The 19,531-nt window shown below is 38.4% G+C and overlaps 1 protein-coding gene and 1 pseudogene across 1 annotated transcript; both read left to right on the forward strand.

The window, feature by feature from the left end:
* Positions 1–3,900: 3,900 nt before the first annotated feature.
* On the forward strand, positions 3,901–6,992 carry LOC147292809 (putative disease resistance protein RGA1; annotated as a pseudogene).
* Positions 6,993–14,762: 7,770 nt separating this feature from the next.
* LOC147292810 (putative disease resistance protein RGA1) lies at positions 14,763–18,217 on the forward strand. Its single transcript, XM_086230934.1, has 2 exons — positions 14,763–17,484; positions 17,963–18,217. Exon 1 carries the CDS (start codon positions 14,889–14,891, stop codon positions 17,481–17,483), a length of 2,595 nt encoding a protein of 864 aa, XP_086087060.1. The 5' UTR covers positions 14,763–14,888; the 3' UTR covers position 17,484; positions 17,963–18,217.
* The last annotated feature ends 1,314 nt before the right edge of the window (positions 18,218–19,531 follow it).

A 19,531-nucleotide genomic window follows, 5' to 3' on the forward strand; every position in this document is an offset into this window, starting at 1 on the left:
GCTAAAGTTGATTATCAATTAATTGTTAATGGTGAGTTAACTAGTGCCTTTCAGCCTGAGCGAGGGATTAGACAAGGTGATCCCCTTTCACCCTATCTTTTCGTTCTTTGTGTTGAAAAGCTTAGTCATCTCATTATGGATTCTGTTGGCAGAGGGGAATGGAAGCCTGTGCATGTTTGTAGAAATGGTCCAGCTATTTCTCATTTGTGTTTTGCAGATGATATTATCCTTTTCTTTGAGGCTTCAATGAGGCAAGCTAATGTTATTAAAAGATGTTTGGATCAGTTTTGTTCCGTCTCTAGTCAACAAATCAGTTTTGAGAAGTCTAGATTGTTCTGTTCTCCTAATACTCTTGTTGGTCTCGCTAAAGCTATTAGTTCTCATTGTGGCAGTCCCTTGACAAAAGATTTGGGTCGTTACTTAGGAGTGCCTCTTATTCACTCTAGAATTACTAAATTCACCTATAAGGAAATTGTTGAGAAAGTGCAGTCAAGGCTTGCTTCTTGGAAGATTAATAACTTATCTCTTGCTGGGAGGGTTACTTTAATTCAATCTATTTCTTCTTCTATTCCTATCTATGCTATGCAATCGGTTAAGCTTCCTGTTTCAAATTGTGATAATATTGATAAATTGAATAAAAGATTCTTGTGGGGTTCTACGGATTCTAAGCGGAAGGTTCATTTAGTGAAGTGAAGTCAAGTTTGTCTTCCTAAAGGGGTTTAAAAAGAATGAGATTGATGAACACTGCGTTACTCGCTAAGCCTGGTTGGAGGATCCTTCAAAATGATGATGGTTTGTGGGCTAGAACTGTCTCAGCTAAGTATTTGCAGGGTAATAATTTGACTATCCTCCATGAGCGTAAGCCTACTTCTTCTTCTTCTTCTTCTTCTTCTTCTTCTTGGAAGGGAATGCTTGATGGGGCCTCCCTCCTTAAGCAAGGTTTATTTTGCAGGATTGGTTCAGGTACGCACACTTTATTTTGGCATGAAAATTGGACTGGTTTTGGAAAATTACATGTTCATGCATTAATTCCTCTTGACTCTGTTCATTCTGAGGCTAAGGTGGTTGATTTTTCTGTGAATCAAAGTTGGGATATTCCTAAGCTTAGAATTTTTTTTGCCTGAGGATTTGGTTCAAAAGATTGTTGCCATTCCTTTTTGCACTTCTAAGAGTTATGATGATAGATGGATTTGGGGAAGTTCTTCTAATGGCATTTTCTCAGTCAAGTCTGCTTATCATATTGGTCTTGGGGATGATGGTTATGAGAACTGGCAATGGTCTTTCATCTGGAAGCTTGTTGCTCCTCCCAAAATTAAAACTTTTTTGTGGTTGATTTGTTTAGGTAAGCTTTTGGTCAATGAGCAGAGGTGGAAAAGCGGTTTTTGCCCCATCCCTGCTTTCAATTTTTGTGGTGCTTCTATGGAATCCATTTCTCATGTCTTTCGGGATTGCAGCAGGGCTAATTTGGTTTGGAGAAGCCTTTGGATGCCCATTCATATTTTGGATTCCCCTGGCATTGAGTTTTCTGACTGGTTAAAGATCAACTTGATTTCCAAGAAAGTCTCCCATGGTGGGGTTGCCTGGAATGTGATTTTCTGTTTTGGTTGCTGGTTTCTTTGGTTTTGGAGGAATAAAATGATTTTTGAGCCTGATTTCTCCTTCCCTGGTCAGCCTGAAGTTTTCATTAGGACTGCTGCTCTTGAGTGGTACAATGCTAATTTTGCTTCTGCTCCTCAAAAGTCTAATTCTCAGTTGATGCTCTCTTGGACCCCTCCTCCTGTTGAGTGGATTAAACTGAATGTTGATGGGAGTAAAAGTGGGCCTCTTGGTTCAATTAGTGCTGGGGGTGTTTTTAGAGATTGTAATGGTTGTTGGGTTTCAGGTTTTGCTGCCAATCTTGGTAGAGGTGAGATTTTATCTGCTGAATTATGGGGATTATTTCATGGTCTTTGCTTGGCTTGGAATAGTGGTTATAGACATCTTCTTGTTGAGATGGATTCTTCTTGTGGCGTCCAATTGGTGCTTCATAATGATTGTATAAATCACGGCTCCTTGATTGCTTCATGTCAAGATCTCCTCAAAAGGGACTGGACTTGCTGCTTATCTCATATCTACAGGGAAAGAAACTATGTTGCTGATAGTCTTGCTACTTTTGGTCATTCTTTGGACCTGGGTCTGCAAATTTTTAACCATCCCCCTTCTTGGTGTGCTCAAACTATTTTTGAAGATTCTATTAGGTGGGTATACGTAGTCAATGCCTTAGAAGAAAACTACTATTTCTTCTCCACCAGATTTTTGTCCCACTGAATTTATCTTGGAAAGATTGTAATGAGGTAGTAGTTGTGCAACCTTAATAATGCTTTCAACATAAAATTCAAGTCTTAACAGTAAATTTGTTTCAATGACCAAAGCTTCACCAAAGTACATCACTTTCAAGATAAGATGATGTTGTAGGCAGTGGTGGACCTAGAAATCCACTGGTATGGGGGCAAGATAAACCCAGCAGGGGCGAAAGCGACGCTTGCGACTTGCGAGTAGAGGCAGCAGCCAGCAGGGGGCGACAGGTGACGGCGAGGGAGCAGGGGGCGACGGCGACAGCGAGAGAGCAGGAGGTGACGGGCGACGGCGACAGCCTCTGGTTCTTTCCCCTGTTCTGGTTCTTGCCCCTGCTCTATAATCTTGCCTCTACTCTGCAATCTTGCCCCTGCCAGCCATGGCTGCAACTAAGACCCAAGCTTCATTCATGGGGTCAAGATTTTTCATCAAGCCCAGCCTTTCTGAGTTCATGGGGTCAAGTGACCCCATTGACCCCATTGTAGATCCGCCACTGGTTGTAGGTATTAATTACTTTGTTTTAAGGTTGTAAGCAATCAAACTGAAGCATGCTACTCATTACTTTGTTTTAAGGTTTTATCATATCAATGATTCACAAAATTAATGTACGTTGTATTCAATTACTTTCGCTTAAGTTTTGTTCCTCTAACATTTTCTAATAAATTAATTATATACTATAAACAAAAAAACAAAAAAATTTACTTTCCTTGTCTTACTAAAAAACTCGTCTCTCACACAATTAATTTTCTATCTTTCTACACTTTGACTTGCACCGGTTATCCCCTCACTCTCCCAAATTGTTGTTTTTCCCTTTCACACCATTTTCTGTTTTCAATACAATTCCACATGGTGCCCACATGTCTCTTATTTTTTATATGAGTTAATTACACTTACACCCCCTAAGGTTTATCGTCTTTTCACATACACCCCCTAAAGTTTCAATAATTACACATACACTCCCTGAGGTTTTAAAACTGTTGCATATAACCCCCTACAAGAAAAAAAAATAAATAAAAAAGAAAATATTTGGTTGGACCTTACACTTTGAATAATCTTATTAGGCTATTTAATCCCTTAACATGCTTTTTTGCATAATTTCTCATCATTTTCGTCTCATTATAGGGGGTTATATGTAACAGTTTTAAAACCTCAAGGGGTGTATGTGTAATTATTGAAACCCCAGGGGTGTATGTGAAAAGACGATAAACCTCAAGGGGTGTAAGTGTAATTAACTCTTTTTATATTTATATTTTATTTTTAGACTCCAGTCTCTACTTGAATATGCGCGCTTCCACATGTCTCTTATACTTTTTTGTATTTGCTTCCCATCCATATTCCCCATCTGATTCCTTCAAAACTACGATTATTATTTCCTTTTCACACCAATTTTATTAGTTGTAAAAATTCAGTAGTTGTATATAAAAGATTGGTCAATTGCTACAGGAAGACCCAGGCAAGCCAAGTTTCCAATCCATGAAGTGCCATATTCTTTCGTAGCTTCTCGTTTCCCATTTCTCAAATCAACCATACAAAACATTACTCCCTTTCCTCCCCCGCTGAATCATTATGGAGTCATTTGCCTTCAACATTGCAGAGAAAGTGTTGAGTAGGCTCGCTTCTCATACTTACCAACAAATTTGCTTGGCATGGGGTGTCAAAGTTGAGCTAAACAAACTCAAAGAGACCTTACAAACCATAACTATAGTGCTACTGGATGCAGAGGAGAAACAAACAGAGAATCGTCTACTGTCCATTTGGTTAGGAAAGCTCAAAGAGGTTTGCTATGACGCTGACCAAGTGCTGGATGACTTTGAATTCCAAAATTGCAAATGCAAGTGCGCAACCGTGTGAGTATCAGAAGAAAGGCACGAGGAAAGGTATGCAACTTCCTTTCACGCTCTAATCCACTCGTGTTTCATTCTAAAATGGGTCATAGAATCGAAGACATAGAAAAAGGTTAGATGAAATTGCAATTGAAAAAGCGAACTTTTCTCTCTCGAGCTGGAGATTGGCCTGGTGTGCGCATGCAGAGGGAGACTGGCTCTTCTGTGCTCGCCTCAGATGTTATTGGGAGAGGTGATGATAAAAAGAAACTTATCACCCATCTCTTAAAGAACACTAGTCATGCTGATGTGAATTTTCTTGTTATTTCCATTATTGGGTTAGGAGGGTTGGGGAAAACTACACTTGCTAAATTGGTGTATAATGATGATACAGTAAAAAAACAATTTAATTTGAGCATGTGGGTGTGCGTCTCAAATGACTTTGACAGCAAAACATTGGTTCATCAAATTCTTAAATCTGCAACCGATCAAAATTGTGAGGATGAAAGTTTGGATGGTTTGGAGATTAAGTTGAAAGATGTTTTGAGAGATAAAAAATTTCTTCTAGTGTTGGATGATGTTTGGGATAAGATGTCAATTGGAATAACAAATAACAAATGGAATCATTTAGAAAGCTTGTTAAAGGTTGGAGCTAATGGGAGTAAAGTCATTGTCACAACACGTAATGAATCGGTTGCTTTGCTTATGGGCTCCACACACATACATCCATTAAAAGGTCTTTCTCCTGAGGATTGTATGTCTTTGTTCATAAAAAGGGCATTTAGAAAAGGAGAAGAGAAGCAGTATTCACATTTAAAAAAAAATAGTATTGCTTTTATCAGAATCTGACAAAAGTAGCTATAGGTGTACAAACATCGATGTTAGTATAAAACTGTAATGTGCAAAAATGCAAGTTTGGAATCGCCTTCCACTCAAGTTTGAAATAACCAGAATATTAGATTGCAAAAACCAAACACTTTGGCCTGGACAAGTTATACCCTCACTTTCCTCCGGATTGTTGTTTCCTTTAACACCACTCTTCTGTTTTTAATAGATTCCACTTGTAATGTGCAATATAGGCAAATGGTGCCCAAATGTCTCTTATCTTACTCAGTTTGCTTCCCATATATATATACACTCCACTATGTCAATTGCTTCAGGAAAACAGATGTAAGCCAAGTTTCCAATCCATAAAGTCCCAAATTTCGCATTTGATTTTTTCATAACTACTTGTTTCCCATTTCTCAAATCAGCCATACATAACATTACTCCCTTAATTTCCTCCCCCCCCCCCCTGAATCATTATGGAGTCATTAGCCTTGCACAGAGAGAGTGTTGACTAGGCTCGCTTCTCATACTTACCAACAAATTTGCTTGGCATGGGGTGTCAGAGATGAGCTAAATAAGCTCCAAGAGACCTTACAAACCATCACCATAGTGCTCCTGAATGCAGAGGAGAAGCAGACAGAGGATTGGCGATTGTCCATTTGGTTAGGAAAGCTCAAAGAGGTTTGCTACGATGCAGACCAAGTGCTGGATGACTTTGAATTCCAAAAGTTGCAGATGCAAGTGCTCAACCGTGGGAGTATCAGAAGAAAGGCTCGAGGAAAGGTATGCAACTTCCTTTCACGTTCTAATCCACTCGTGTTTCATTGTAAAATGGGTCATAGAATCAAAGAGATAAGAAAGAGGTTAGATGAAATTACTGTTGAAAAGAATAAATTTTCTCTCTCAGAACGAGTTGGAGATTGGCATGGCATGCACATGCAAAGCGAGACCGGCTCTACTGTCTTTGAAAAGAGACAGAAATGATTGGTTGAAAGTGAGGGATAATGCAATATGGACATTGGAACAGCAAAATGATGACATTCTACCTGCACTCAAATTAAAGCTACAATGCATGGGCACCTTTCCTGAAGCCTTGTTTTGTCTTTTGTTCACTTATTCCAAAAGATTACGTATTTCAAAGTGCAGAGCTGATTGGACTATGGATGGCGCATGGCTTCCTTGAAACCTCTAATGGAAACCAAGGGTATGATGAGATAGGCCTAGACTACATAAGGCAATTATGTTCTAGGTCTTTGTTTCAATTAGACAAGGATGCTATATTCGCTATATCATTTACGATGCATGATCTAGTTCATGATTTAGCCATCTCAGTGGCGTAGGTAGAGTTCTCATTTGTTAATTTCCGTCCCAAAAAGGCTTTTGAAAGGGTTCGGCATGTGTCACATGGATTTTGAAAGGGTTCAGTGGCGCATGGCTTTCTGAAAAGGATTTGTCCGAACAAGAGCAACTGGTTCCTGAATTCCTACTCCAGTCAGATAAACTCCGGACCATTCTAATTCCAGATGAAGATGTTGGGATCACTAATGAATCTTTTGTAAAAACATGCATCTCGAGATTCAAGTATCTTTCGGTGCTAGATCTGCGTGATTCGACTTTGAGGTTCTGCCAAGTTCCATTGGCAATTTGAGTCACTTGAGATACCTCGATCTGTCTGGTAATCATAGGATAGAAAAGCTTCCTGATTCCATTTGTAAGTTGCTCAATTTGAAGGCGTTAATAGTTGCAGGGTGTGTGGAATTGAAGGAGTTACCCAGAGACATAGGGAACCTGATGAACCTGATACTGTTGGTGTTAACTACACAGCAGATGTATTTTCCAGAAGGAATTAGACACCTCACCTCTCTTCAATTTTTAGGGGTCAAAGAGTGTGCCAATCTTAAATCTTTGGGTGAAGGGATCCAATACCTCACTAACCTTAGGAAACTGTTTATTATTTTTTATTATAGTAATAACAATGTAAATTTTGTTAGTGTAACTGAATTTTAGAAATTCAGTTTCACTTATCTGAGCAAATGTGTTTCAAGGAAATGATTTCAGATTAATTCACAATTACCACAGAGGTGGTATGTATACAAGAAGTTTAACGTAATTACAGGGAAATGTATAATCTACACTAATTGCTGATTAATTACATTAATTATAATTATACCATAAAATCTTTTCTATTAATACCAAGGTTGGCTCACGCCAACACTCCCCCTCAAGTTGGTGCATAGATATTGCACATGCCCAACTTGACTAGTGAGTCAAGAAATACCCTGCTCGCTACTGCCTTGGTAAGCACATCTGCAAGTTGATCTTCAGACCTTACAAATGGAAAACTGATAATCTCAGCTTCAAGTTTCTCCTTGATAAAGTGTCTGTCAATTTCCACGTGCTTGGTTCGATCATGTTGAACAGGGTTATGTGCGATTTCAATAGCTGACTTGTTATCACAGTGTAGATCCATGACAGTTCTTGGTTTAAAACCCAAATCAGCTAATAAATTTTTTAACCAAAGTAATTCACATACTCCATGTGCCATACCTCTAAACTCGGCTTCTGCACTTGATATGGCTACCACACGTTGCTTCTTACTTCTCCATGTCACAAGATTCCCACCTACAAAAGTAAAATATCCTGATGTAGACCTCCTATTATCTGCTGAACCAGCCCAATCATCATCATTATATCCCTCAACATTTAGGTGGCCATGATTGGAAAACAACAACCCTTTACTTGGAGCAGATTTTAAATACTTAAGTATACTCTCCACAGCATCCATATGTGGTTTGCACGGAGCATGCATAAACTGACTTATCACACTCACTGCATAAGCAATATCAGGCCTAGTGTGAGACAAATATATCAACTTACCAACAAGTCGCTGATACCTCCCTTTGTCAGCAGGAGATGAACCCAAGCACTCAAACAGCTTGTGATTATTGGTGTATCAACAGGTTTACACCCCAACATCCCTGTATCTGATAATAGTCAAGAATATACTTCCGTTGAGATAGAAATATTCCATTTTTAGAGCGGGCTACCTCAATCCCAAGGAAATACTTTAAGTATCCAAGCTGCTTCATTTCAAACTCAGTGGCCAAGTACTTCTGTAAATTACGAATTTCTTCATCATCATCACCTGTTACCACCATGTCATCTACATAAATAATCAAAGCAGTAATGTTACCCTTCCTTCGCTTCAAGAATAGAGTATGATCTGAATTAATTTGTTTGTAGCCATAGTTCCTCATAGCTTTAGAAAATCTTCCAAACTATGCTCTTGGAGACTGTTTTAACCCATATAAAGATTTTCTCAACTTGTACACCATGTTGGTACCCGATAATTCTGCTATACCTGGAGATGGATCCATATATACTTCTTCAGTTAGTTCACCATGCAAGAATGCATTTTTAACATCAAATTGAAGAAGAGGCCAACTCTTGTTAACAGCTAATGATAGAAGTACTCTCACAGTGTTGAGTTTGGCGACTGGTGCAAAAGTTTCCTGATAATCTATGCCAAAAGACTGAGTATATCCCTTTGCAACCAACCGAGCTTTGTACCTTTCAATAGACCCATCAGTCTTATGTTTTACTGCAAACACCCATCTACATCCCACAGTCTTCTTCCCTTTTGGTAAAGGAACAAGTTCCTAAGTCCCATTCTTGTTCAAAGCTTCCATTTCCTTTGTCATAGCCTTGGTCCATCTAGAATCTGCTAGAGCATCCTGCAATTTACTAGGGATAGAAACAGAAGATAATTGATGAACATAAGATGCATATGACTTGGATAACCTATGAGATGAAATATGTTTACTAATGGGATATTTGACTGTTGCTTTCAGATCAGGTTCATATCTAACAGGAGGCTGACCACGAGTAGTACGAGATGAGAGTGGATATTTTGATGATATGGACTCAACACTAAAAGAACTATTTATATAAAGGTTAGATATTACCTCAATTGGAGTAGGAGAAGATTGGACCAATGGTTCTATTGGTGAAGAAGGTGGTAATGTACTATCATGGACCATATGCTCTGCATCAACAACAATGGGTGATTGATCCTCTAGAGTCTGATTTTCAGTGGTGTCTACAGTCGAATTTTCTTCTGAAATACATTCAGTCCCTCGAGTCTCTTTCCCAGTAAATGCATCAAAAAAGTCCACATCTTCTCAATTCTGTACTTCACTAATAGTCTCCCCCTAAAGGGAAGAATCAGTAATGTTCCGAGAATAAAAATAGACAAGTTCATGGAATATAACATCCATGGTCACATAAAACCGTCTAGTGGGTAGATGATAACACCTGTAGCCTTTCTGAGAAGGTCCATAGCCAACAAAAACACATTCTAAGGCACGTGGGTCAAGTTTAGTGCGTTGATGGGAATGGAGATGAACATAAACGACACACCCAAAAATTCGAGGCTCCAGATGAAGTACAGATGGCAAACTACAGTGATCAGAGAACACATCTAGGGGTCGACGAAAATCAAGGACACTCGAAGGTGTTCTATTGATCAAATAGACTGCTGAACTCAAGGCATCACCCCATAAATGAGAGGGAACATGCCCGCCAAGAAGAAGTGACCGAGTAACTTCCAACAAATGACGATTTTTGCGCTCAGCTATCCATTTTGTCGAGGAGTAGAAGAACAAGACGTTTGATGGATGATACCAGCAGACTGTAAAAATTCAGTGAACTCCAGACTAACATACTCTCCACCATTATCAGATCGAAGAGTCTTAATAGAGACACCAAATTGAGTCAAGACCATCTGATGGAATAGCTGGAACACCGAACACACATCACTCTTATATTTCAAAAAATACACCCAAGTCATTCGAGAACAGTCATCTATAAATGTAACAAACCAATGCATGCCATTATTTGTAGAAACAAGGGAAGGCCCCCAAACATCAGAATGTATTGGATCAAACGGTTTACCAACTCGATTATCATGAGAAGAAAAAGTAGCACGATGGCTCTTAGCCAAATTAAACACAAGTAGCACAACAAAAATCAGAAAGATTACATCCAACAAATAATCGTCTAAGATAGCCAAAGGAAGGATGACCTAGCCGTCGATGCCACAACCAGATTTCCTTTTTATTTTTTAAAGAAACTCCCACCAACATGATGAGACAAAACTCTCCCATCTGTCTTTGGTAACACACTGTCCAGATAGTACAAACCACCTCTTCGCTCACCACTGCCAATCTTCTCCTTGGTATGGATGTCCTGAAATAAACAGTGAGTAGGAAAGAAGGTGGCAACACAATTATAGGACCGACTGAGCTGACTAACAGATAAAAGATTACAATTAAGGGAAGGAACAAACAAAGTATCAGTTAAGGACAAAGATGGAGACAATGACACAGTGCCAACTCCAACAACCGGAGAAGACACACCATTAGCATTTATGATAAATGGTTTTGGACAATTTGAAGACAGACGCTGAAAAACATAACGATCACAAGTCATATGATCCGTTGCACCTGTATCAATTGTCCATGCACTATCACAAGTAAACTCAGGTGTACTCAAAGCAGAACTAAAAATACCTGTCTTGGCAGTAAAACTAGAAGTGCTAGCAGAATGGCCTCGGGGAATTGGTTCTTCTACCACAGAATCGGAATGAGCAGTCTTCTTGCCACGTGGGTGCCATTCTGGATAGCCATGTAGCTGAAAACAAGTATCCACAAAATGGTTGGTACCCTTGCAATGAGTACACTTTCGAGGTCCATTCTTTGCATCAGAACGGTTAGAGGACTGTCCGCTCAACATAACAGCCCCATCAGTTGGTGCCGTCCCAAGCATAGCATCCTGTCTATTGGCCTCCTGACATACCATATCATAGGCTACCTGCAGATTGGGAAGAGGAGACATAGCAAGAATCCGAGCTCGAACACCATCCAAATGAGAATCCAAACCCGCCAAAAACACATACAGTCTATGAGAACTCACAATAGTAGTGTACCGCTCAATATCACGACTACACTCCATAGTACATGGTTCAATAGCATCAAGATCCTGCCACAGTTTTTGAAGTTTGCCAAAAAAAGGAACAATTGACCCTCCATTTTGTCGAATAGAAATTACCTGACAATGGAGTTGATAAGCCTTTGATGCATCTTGAGTAACTGAATATGTCTGTTTCAGCGTATCCCAAATTTCTTTTGCTGTAGCCAAGCAAAGAAATATTGAACGAACATCCTTTGTCATGGCGTCAAGGAGCCAAGACTTCACCATACAGTTTTCATCTTCCCATGTCTCATATTCTTCAGAATTCACATTTTTTGGTGCTGCTTTTGAACCGGAAATAAAACCCCAGCGCTTCCTACCACGAATCTTATTTTGAGCAATGAGAGCCCATTCGACGTAATTAGTGCCGTCGAGTTTCTCAGAAGTGATCAAGGATGACATCTCTTGTGGGTTCATGGGAGGAAGAGATGAATAATTTACATCTTTTCCTTTGTACTGATCGGGTTTTAGAGAATCAAAAGGCCCATCAGCATTACCCATATGAATGATCAGAAGTCAACAATCTGGCAATAAGCAACTAATAATATATATATATATATTCTTTTCTCTTTTTTCTTTGTAATCAAACCAAGTTAGTAGTGGAAACCAGAGATACACATGGATATATGGATTGATACACAGAGATATATGAATTAATATCAATGTAATCAATACACAGGGATATATGGATTGATTGAGCAAACCAGAGATTGCATGTGAACAAACCAACAGTGGCAGCGCTAATAGATGCAGCGCCTGGGTCGTCTGAATCACACACGGTGGCTGGCTTACGGCGGCAGATCGAGCGGGTCAAGCGGCGGCTGGTCACAAGTAGATATTTGCAGCGGAATGAGCAATCTTAAATACTTTAGAGATCACACAAACATGTACGATATTTGTGGGAAAAATCGATAACCAAGAATCCTAGGTATGAATAAAAAACAACCTGAAAAACACAAAACAAACCCTTATTCCTATGAGCAGAGAGAAAGGAGGGTCTGCTCTGATACCATGAGCAAATGTGTTTCAGGGAAATGATTTCAGATTAATTCACAATTACCACAGAGGTGGTATGTATACAAAAAGTTTAACATAATTACAAGGAAATGTATAATCTACACTAATTGCTGATTAATTACATTAATTATAATTATACCATAAAATATTTTCTATTAATACCAAGGTTGACTCACGCCAACATGATCCACGTCAGAACGTATCAGCGAAGTAATTTTTGAGTAGCGCGTCAGTGCGTTAGAATGATAGTTTATGATTATAAATTATAGGGGGTTTTGAGAGAGTTTTTAGAGGAGTGAGGGTTTAGGCAAATTTTTTGGGTAGTTAGGGAGTTTAAAATTACGAACTAATATTCTAGGGAGGCTATTTACACTCTCAAAAAGTAATATGCACTCCTCTTTTTTTTTTTCTTTTTCTTTTTTTTTTCAATTTATTTCATTTGTTTTAGTCAATTACTCAATTGAACTTTGTATGGATTGAAGCTGTGATTCTTTTGAGAATTCTGGAGTAGAATTGTTTTGATTGGGAATTCATGGTAATTGTGGTATTGCTTTCATGGTAGGTAAAGAGAGAGAGAGTCTAATGCGGGCTGCCATGGAAAAAGAGTGGAAAGAATAGTGATTTGCAGAGAAGGGATTCCTTTGCTCGTTAGATCTGAAATTTTTAATGGGTTCAACTTCAACCTTATGATTTTGACTATGATTGTGGATTGGAGTCACTGATAAGTTAAGGTTTTGAGTCCTCAAAATTAAATCAATGAACTGATTGAATCCCTTTTCTTGCAGTAAAATCCACAACCCAGCCTCTCCATGCTCATGCTGGGAGACAAATTCGTTTTTTAAGGTTTGTGTAATAAAATATGTTTAGGCATAGATTGCTCTTTACAAATTCAGAAGACACGAGTTGATTTGCAATTTTTAGGACTTACATGGAGCAATAATACAGTAAGAGAGAGAAATGGGTGTTGAGGAATGATATAAAATTGGTGCGCAGAGTGAGCCAGAACAAGTTTCCTACACTACAAGTTTTAAATGAGGGCCATATTGACAATTTAGTTATAAAAATAGATTTCATAAATTAAAAATAATCAGAGAAGTGCATGATCACAATTTTAGAGTGCGAATAGTGGGTTCCTTAATTAAAATTTTAAGCAAATTAAATAGAAATTTAATTTAAAAATACAAGAAAAGTTAAAAAAAAAAAAAAAAGACGGAAAGCTTTTCTATCAAAGAAGGAAGGACTCTGCCATAGGCCCATAGTTGAACATAAAGATGAGAACAACTCCTGCCATGTCTGAAATTAAGTTGTCCATTAATTTCATAATCTACCATAGAACCACTAGTAACAGATTCATCAACATGCCTAACTCAAAGACCCTGAAACAGGGAGTCCATAGGAAGATTTTGAAGCACATCTGAAACAGGTTGTTGAACAAAAGGCAAGTATAGATTTCAATTTGATGGTCAATGGGTTGATGCTGATTGATTGATCACTATGATAGACAATTGAACACCGGCTGTTGCCTCCTCCTTTATAATCTAAACTTCACCTAATCAATGTGACCGTAAAATATAATAAACATAATAACATATATATAGTATGAACTGTGGAAAATGTTGGGGCATTCAAACAAACTAGGTTGATAGATTAGAGAGGGACATTTTAACAATTTTTGTCTCCATCTTTTCTTGGGTTTACATGACGACACTCAAGTAGGAGGAGTTATATATCTTCTTTTCACAAACAGAATTTGATGCCAATAATTGATTGCAATATTTTGCACCATATTGACCCCATGATCAATTAATTAAGTCACCTTCTAGTAACAAATTTAATTTGACTTTTAAGGCTGATTAAGTATACAGATTAGTTGTCTTATTGGCAAGTTGGGCTTTAAATAAAGATCACCTTCTAGAAACCAATTTTTAATTAGTGCCTAATTTTAAACACCCTACTCACCAAAAAAATTTGTCTAAACCCCCACCCATCTAGAAACTCTTTCAAAACCCCCTAATTCCATGGCGGTCCGGCACCTCGTCGTCGCCGGAACTGGCAGATCTCCGGCGGGGAGCTCGGGTCTGCCTAGACCCGATCCGGTGTCGACGTTCAGTTTCGCGGAGAGTGGAGGGCAGGGAGAGGATGAGGGGGGAGAGGTGAGCGTGATGGGACTGGTATCGCCGGCAACCGTCGCCGGACGGCGGCGCACGCGTCGACGACAACCGCGGGGAGAGAGAGAGAGAGAGAGAGAGAGAGAGAGAGAGAGAGAGAGAGAGAGAGAGAGAGAGAGAGAGAGAGAGAGAGAGAAAGCACGCACAGAGAGAGAAATTTCAAAAATGTGGGCTTAATATTTTTTTCGAGGGTTATAATTGGAAAAAAAAGGGTAAAACTGGAAAATTAAAAGATGGGGAGTCAAACTTGACTGGGTATTAGTTGACTAGGGGGTTTAGGAAAATATTAAGTGTAAGATTGGGGGTTATAGGAGAGGTAGATTTTGGGTGGAGGTTATGAAAGATTTTATCTCTAACTAGGGGGTTTATAATTATTAACATATTTTTAATTCTATGGCTTATTAGTATAAAAATCAAGTTGTCTTATTCCACGTCATTTTAGAGTGCACCACTCCATAGTCCGATTCCTTTCACATGGTGCCCGGCCGACATGTCCCTTAATTATCCCCTTCAGCTTGCTTTCCATATGTATATACAAGAAAGATTGGTCAATTGCTTCAGGAAGACCCAGGCAAGCCAAGTTTCCAATCCATAAAGTGCCATATTCTATCATAGCTATCTACTCGTTTCCCATTTCTCAAATCAACCATACATAACATTACTCCCTTTCCTCCCCCCCTGAATCATTATGGAGTCATTTGCCTTCAACATTGCAGAGAGAGTGTTGACTAGGCTTGCTTCTCATACTTACCAAGAAATTTGCTTGGCATGGGGTGTCAAAGATGAGCTAAACAAGCTCAAAGAGACCTTACAAACCATCACCAGAGTGCTACTGGATGCAGAGGAGAAGCAGACAGAGGATCGGCGATTGTCCATTTGGTTAGAAAAGCTCAAAGAGGTTTGCTACGATGCAGACGAAGTGCTCGATGATTTTGAATTCCAAAAGTTGCAGATGCAAGTGATCAACCGTGGGAGTATCAGAAGAAAGGCACGAGGAAAGGTATTCAACTTCCTTTCACGTTCTAATCCACTCGTGTTTCGCTGTAAAATGGGTCATAGAATCAAAGACATAAGAAAAAGATTAGATCAAATTACTGTTGAAAAGAATAACTTTTCTCTCTCTGAACGAGTTGGAGAATGGCATGGCGCCGTGCACATGCAGAGGGAGACCGGCTCTTCTGTGCTGGTCTCAGATGTTTTTGGGAGAGATGATGATAAAAAGAAACTTATCACCCATCTCTTAAAGAACACTGGTCATGGGGACGTGAATCTTTCTCTTATTTCCATTATTGGGTTAGGAGGTATGGGCAAAACTACACTTGCTCAATTGGTGTGTAATGATGATATAAAAAAACAATTTAATTTGAGCATGTGGGTATGCGTCTCAGATGACTTTGACCACGAAACATTGGTTCGTAAAATTCTTAAATCTGCAACTAATCAAAATTGTGAGGATGTAAGTTTGGATGGTTTGGAGATTAAGTTGAAAAATGTTTTGAGAGATAAAAAATTTCTTCTCGTGTTGGATGATGTATGGGATAAGAAGCCACTGGGAATAACAAAAAACAAATGGATTCGTTTAGAAAGCTTGTTAAAGGTTGGGGCTAATGGGAGTAAACTCATTGTAACAACACGAAGTGAATCGGTTGCTTCACTTATGGGCTCCACACACATGCATCGATTAGAAGGTCTTTCTCCTGAGGATTGTATGTCTTTGTTTATAAAAAGGGCATTTAGAAAAGGAGAAGAGAAGCAGTATTCACACTTGTTGGACATTGCAAACAGTATTGTCAAAAAGTGTGGAGGAGTTCCTCTAGCCGTAACTACTGTAGGGAGCCTACTGTCTGTGAAAAGAGACAAAAATGATTGGTTGAAAGTGAGGGATAATGCTATCTGGACATTGGAACAGCAAAACGATGACATTCTACCTGCACTCAAATTAAGCTATAATGCGTTGCCACCTTACTTGAAGCCTTGTTTTGTCTTTTGTTCACTTTTTCCAAAAGATTACGTATTTCAAAGTGTACCTCTGATTGCACTATGGATGGCGCATGGCTTCCTTGAAACCTCTAATGGAAACCAAGGGTATGATGAGATAGGCCTAAACTACATAAGGCAATTATGTTCTAGGTCTTTCTTTCAATTAGGGATGGATGGTTTATGCGCTATATCATTTATAATGCATGATCTAGTTCATGATTTAGCCATCTCAGAGGCGCAGGTAGAGTTGTCATCCGTTAATTTCCGTCCCAAAAAGGCTTTTGAAAGGGTTCGGCATGTGTCACTATCTGAAAAGGATTTCTTCCAAGAAGAGCAACTGGTTCCTGAATTCCTACTCCAGTCAGATAAACTCCAGACCATTCTATTTCCAGATAAGGGAGATGGGGTCACCAATGAATCATTTTTAAAAACATGCATCTCGAGATTCAAGTATCTTCGGGTGCTAGATCTGAGTGATTCGACTCTTGAGGTCCTGCCAAGTTCCATTGGCAATTTGATTCACTTGAGATACCTCGATCTGTCTCGTAATGATAGGATAGAAAAGCTTCCTGATTCCATTTGTAAGTTGTTCAATTTGCAAACGTTAATAGTTGCAGGGTGTGTGGAATTGAATGAGTTACCCAGAGACATTGGGAACCTGGTGAACCTCATGCTGTTGGTTTTAACTACACAGCAGATGTATTTGCCAGAAGGAATTAGACACCTCACCTCTCTTCAATCTTTATGGATCGTCATGTGTAAGAATCTTAAATCTTTGGGTGAAGTCCAATACCTCACTAACCTTCGTAGACTGTTTATTGTGGAATGTGAAAGTCTGGAGTCCATGCCGCCTAATATGGAACGCTTGACCGCACTAGACACTTTATTTATCGAGGGATGTGAGAACCTTGATTTGATGGAATCAGGACAAGGCATTCGAGATCTCCGAGTTTTCTATATCATCAATCAAAGTCTGGAGGTTTTGCCCTGTTGGCTTCAAGATTCTGCAAACACTCTTGAGATCATGAGGATCGAGGATTGTGACGATCTCACGGTACTTCCGGAGTGGCTTCAAAACTTCAGGTTGCTCCAGAAACTAGTGATTGAGAATTGCTTCGAATTGTCAAGTTTGCCAGAAGGGATGCATCACCTCACTGCACTCAGAGAATTGGAATTTAGCAGGTGTCCTGAATTGAGCAAAAGATGCGAAAGGGAAGAAGGTGAGGATTGGTCCAACATCTCTCATGTCCCATCTATTCTCCTTGATGGTGAACAAATTGCATCAATTGATGATTTGATTTAAGGTACGGAACAATCTACTGTCTATGTATTTATTTCTTCTTCTTTATCTTATCAATATCATATTTGTGGTTTCATAATAAATGCTATCTATGTTTTATGCCATTAATTCCAAAGGTCTAAGCGGTTATGAGTTTGATGAAAATTTAATTCTTATTTGCTTTTTGTTTTTTTATGTTTTATAAAAAGTATTGTAAAACAAAATAAAGTTTTGAGTTCTTTTCATTTCATTAGGTAACACGTATTGTGTTTGTTAGACTTGGTTCAACTTAAGTTCGATGATAATATGTTTTCCTTTTTGAAATAAGATGATAATATGTTTTAGACTTAAGGATATTACTTTCCTGAGTAATAAGTCTTTTAACTACCAAAATGAACAAATACATGTGATTTTTATAACTACCAAATTTCCCTAAAGTTTTCGATCACATGTTCATGGCACATCTAAATGTTAGTTTTTTTCTTTAATCGTAACAATTGCAGATCTCAAAGGGTGGCAGCAAAAACATGCAGTCATTGAAGCAGCACTGGAGTGAAATAATGTTGTCTTGTATTGGTTTGGGTTGTAGTCGTGATATTGGAATTTGAAATAGGAGAATGTTTTAGTGATTTGATAAAGTCAAGGAGATATATATATATATATATATATGTGGATGTTTTAGTGATTTGATTTATGCTTCAATAATGTTGTTTTATTAAACATGTTTGTGTAACTTCTTAAGATGCATGATTGTGCCCCTTATGCTCGTTTAAGTTTAGAGTTTCCTATAGCTTGTTAATTTATAGGCTCTCATTTTCTCTCTTTTGTTTTATTATCCCAACAACACTCATCATAAAATCAATATAAGAATCTTAAATTCAGAAACTATGTACTGATAAACACTTGATAATTAATAATAAAGGAGAAAGTAATAACTGAGTAATATAATGCACGATACAAATTAGGATTCCAGCTGAAATTCAGATTCAATATGAGACAACACCACACTCCACATTCTCACAAAGCCAAACCACCACACTCCACATTCTCACAAACCCAAAACTCATCTGGATGTTCGATGTTTGGAGCTTGAATTTCTAGGAACGAGAATCTAACATTCTTACTTCCAATTATTTTGGAATAATAGGAATGCTCATCCTCTTACAACGTATGACAACCAAACAACGGAATGGGCATTCTCATTCCCATCCCTACCATAGAACTCTATTGTAAATTTGTAATATTGGGTTACTTTTGTTTGCTCTTTTACATAAACTAGAAATTCTAGTACAGTTTAGCCAAAGTGAACATCCAAAAAGCAACCAATCAAATTTAGGTTTTTTTTTTTTTTTTTTTTTTTTTTTTTCTAGACATGACAATCAGTTTGACCAAAAATAGACATGACAAGCAGAATACAAAAGCTAGAAACGGAAATTTTTTATTAGGCACCTTTCAATATGCATTTATAACATTGGTGCAACCATTTATAACATAAATACAAACAAGAATACATTTTACAATTTTTTATCCTCACTATTATTTGTTTCCACCAAAGAATTCCAGCTCTTATTCCATCATCGCTAGCACTTGCTGAATATAGAGGTGCAGGGAAGGTGTTGTATTTTGAAGATAGTAAATTATACACCTAAACATTGCTGCTGTATGAAGGCCAAAAATTTCTCTTTTTTTTTCCAAAACAAGCAATTGTTGTGTAATATAGAAAAACAATGATATGAGAGCACCTAACCATGCAAATAAACAGAGTATAAGAGGAGAAAATTGCATGTGATGCATACTTCCGTTGCACAGATCCAAATCTGTTTATACAAAAAAAAAATTGAAAAAAAAAAAAGAAACACAAAAAAAATGGGAGCACATTATTACCTGCAGACGTGAGAGCCCCTTCTTGTTACCTTGAGCAAGCGGGCGCTGCACCAAGCTTTGCCAGTAGCTCTTAATTGAAAAAGGCTCAAACCGCAAGAATGCCATCAAAGAAAACAAATCAAATGAGCCATTCTGGATTAGTGTTCTTGTAACAACCCACCTTCGCTTAGCCTTCAAATTAGTTACAG

Source organism: Dryas octopetala, chromosome 2, assembly GCF_963921425.1.
Source record: "Dryas octopetala chromosome 2, drDryOcto1.1, whole genome shotgun sequence".
NCBI lineage: Eukaryota > Viridiplantae > Streptophyta > Magnoliopsida > Rosales > Rosaceae > Dryas > Dryas octopetala.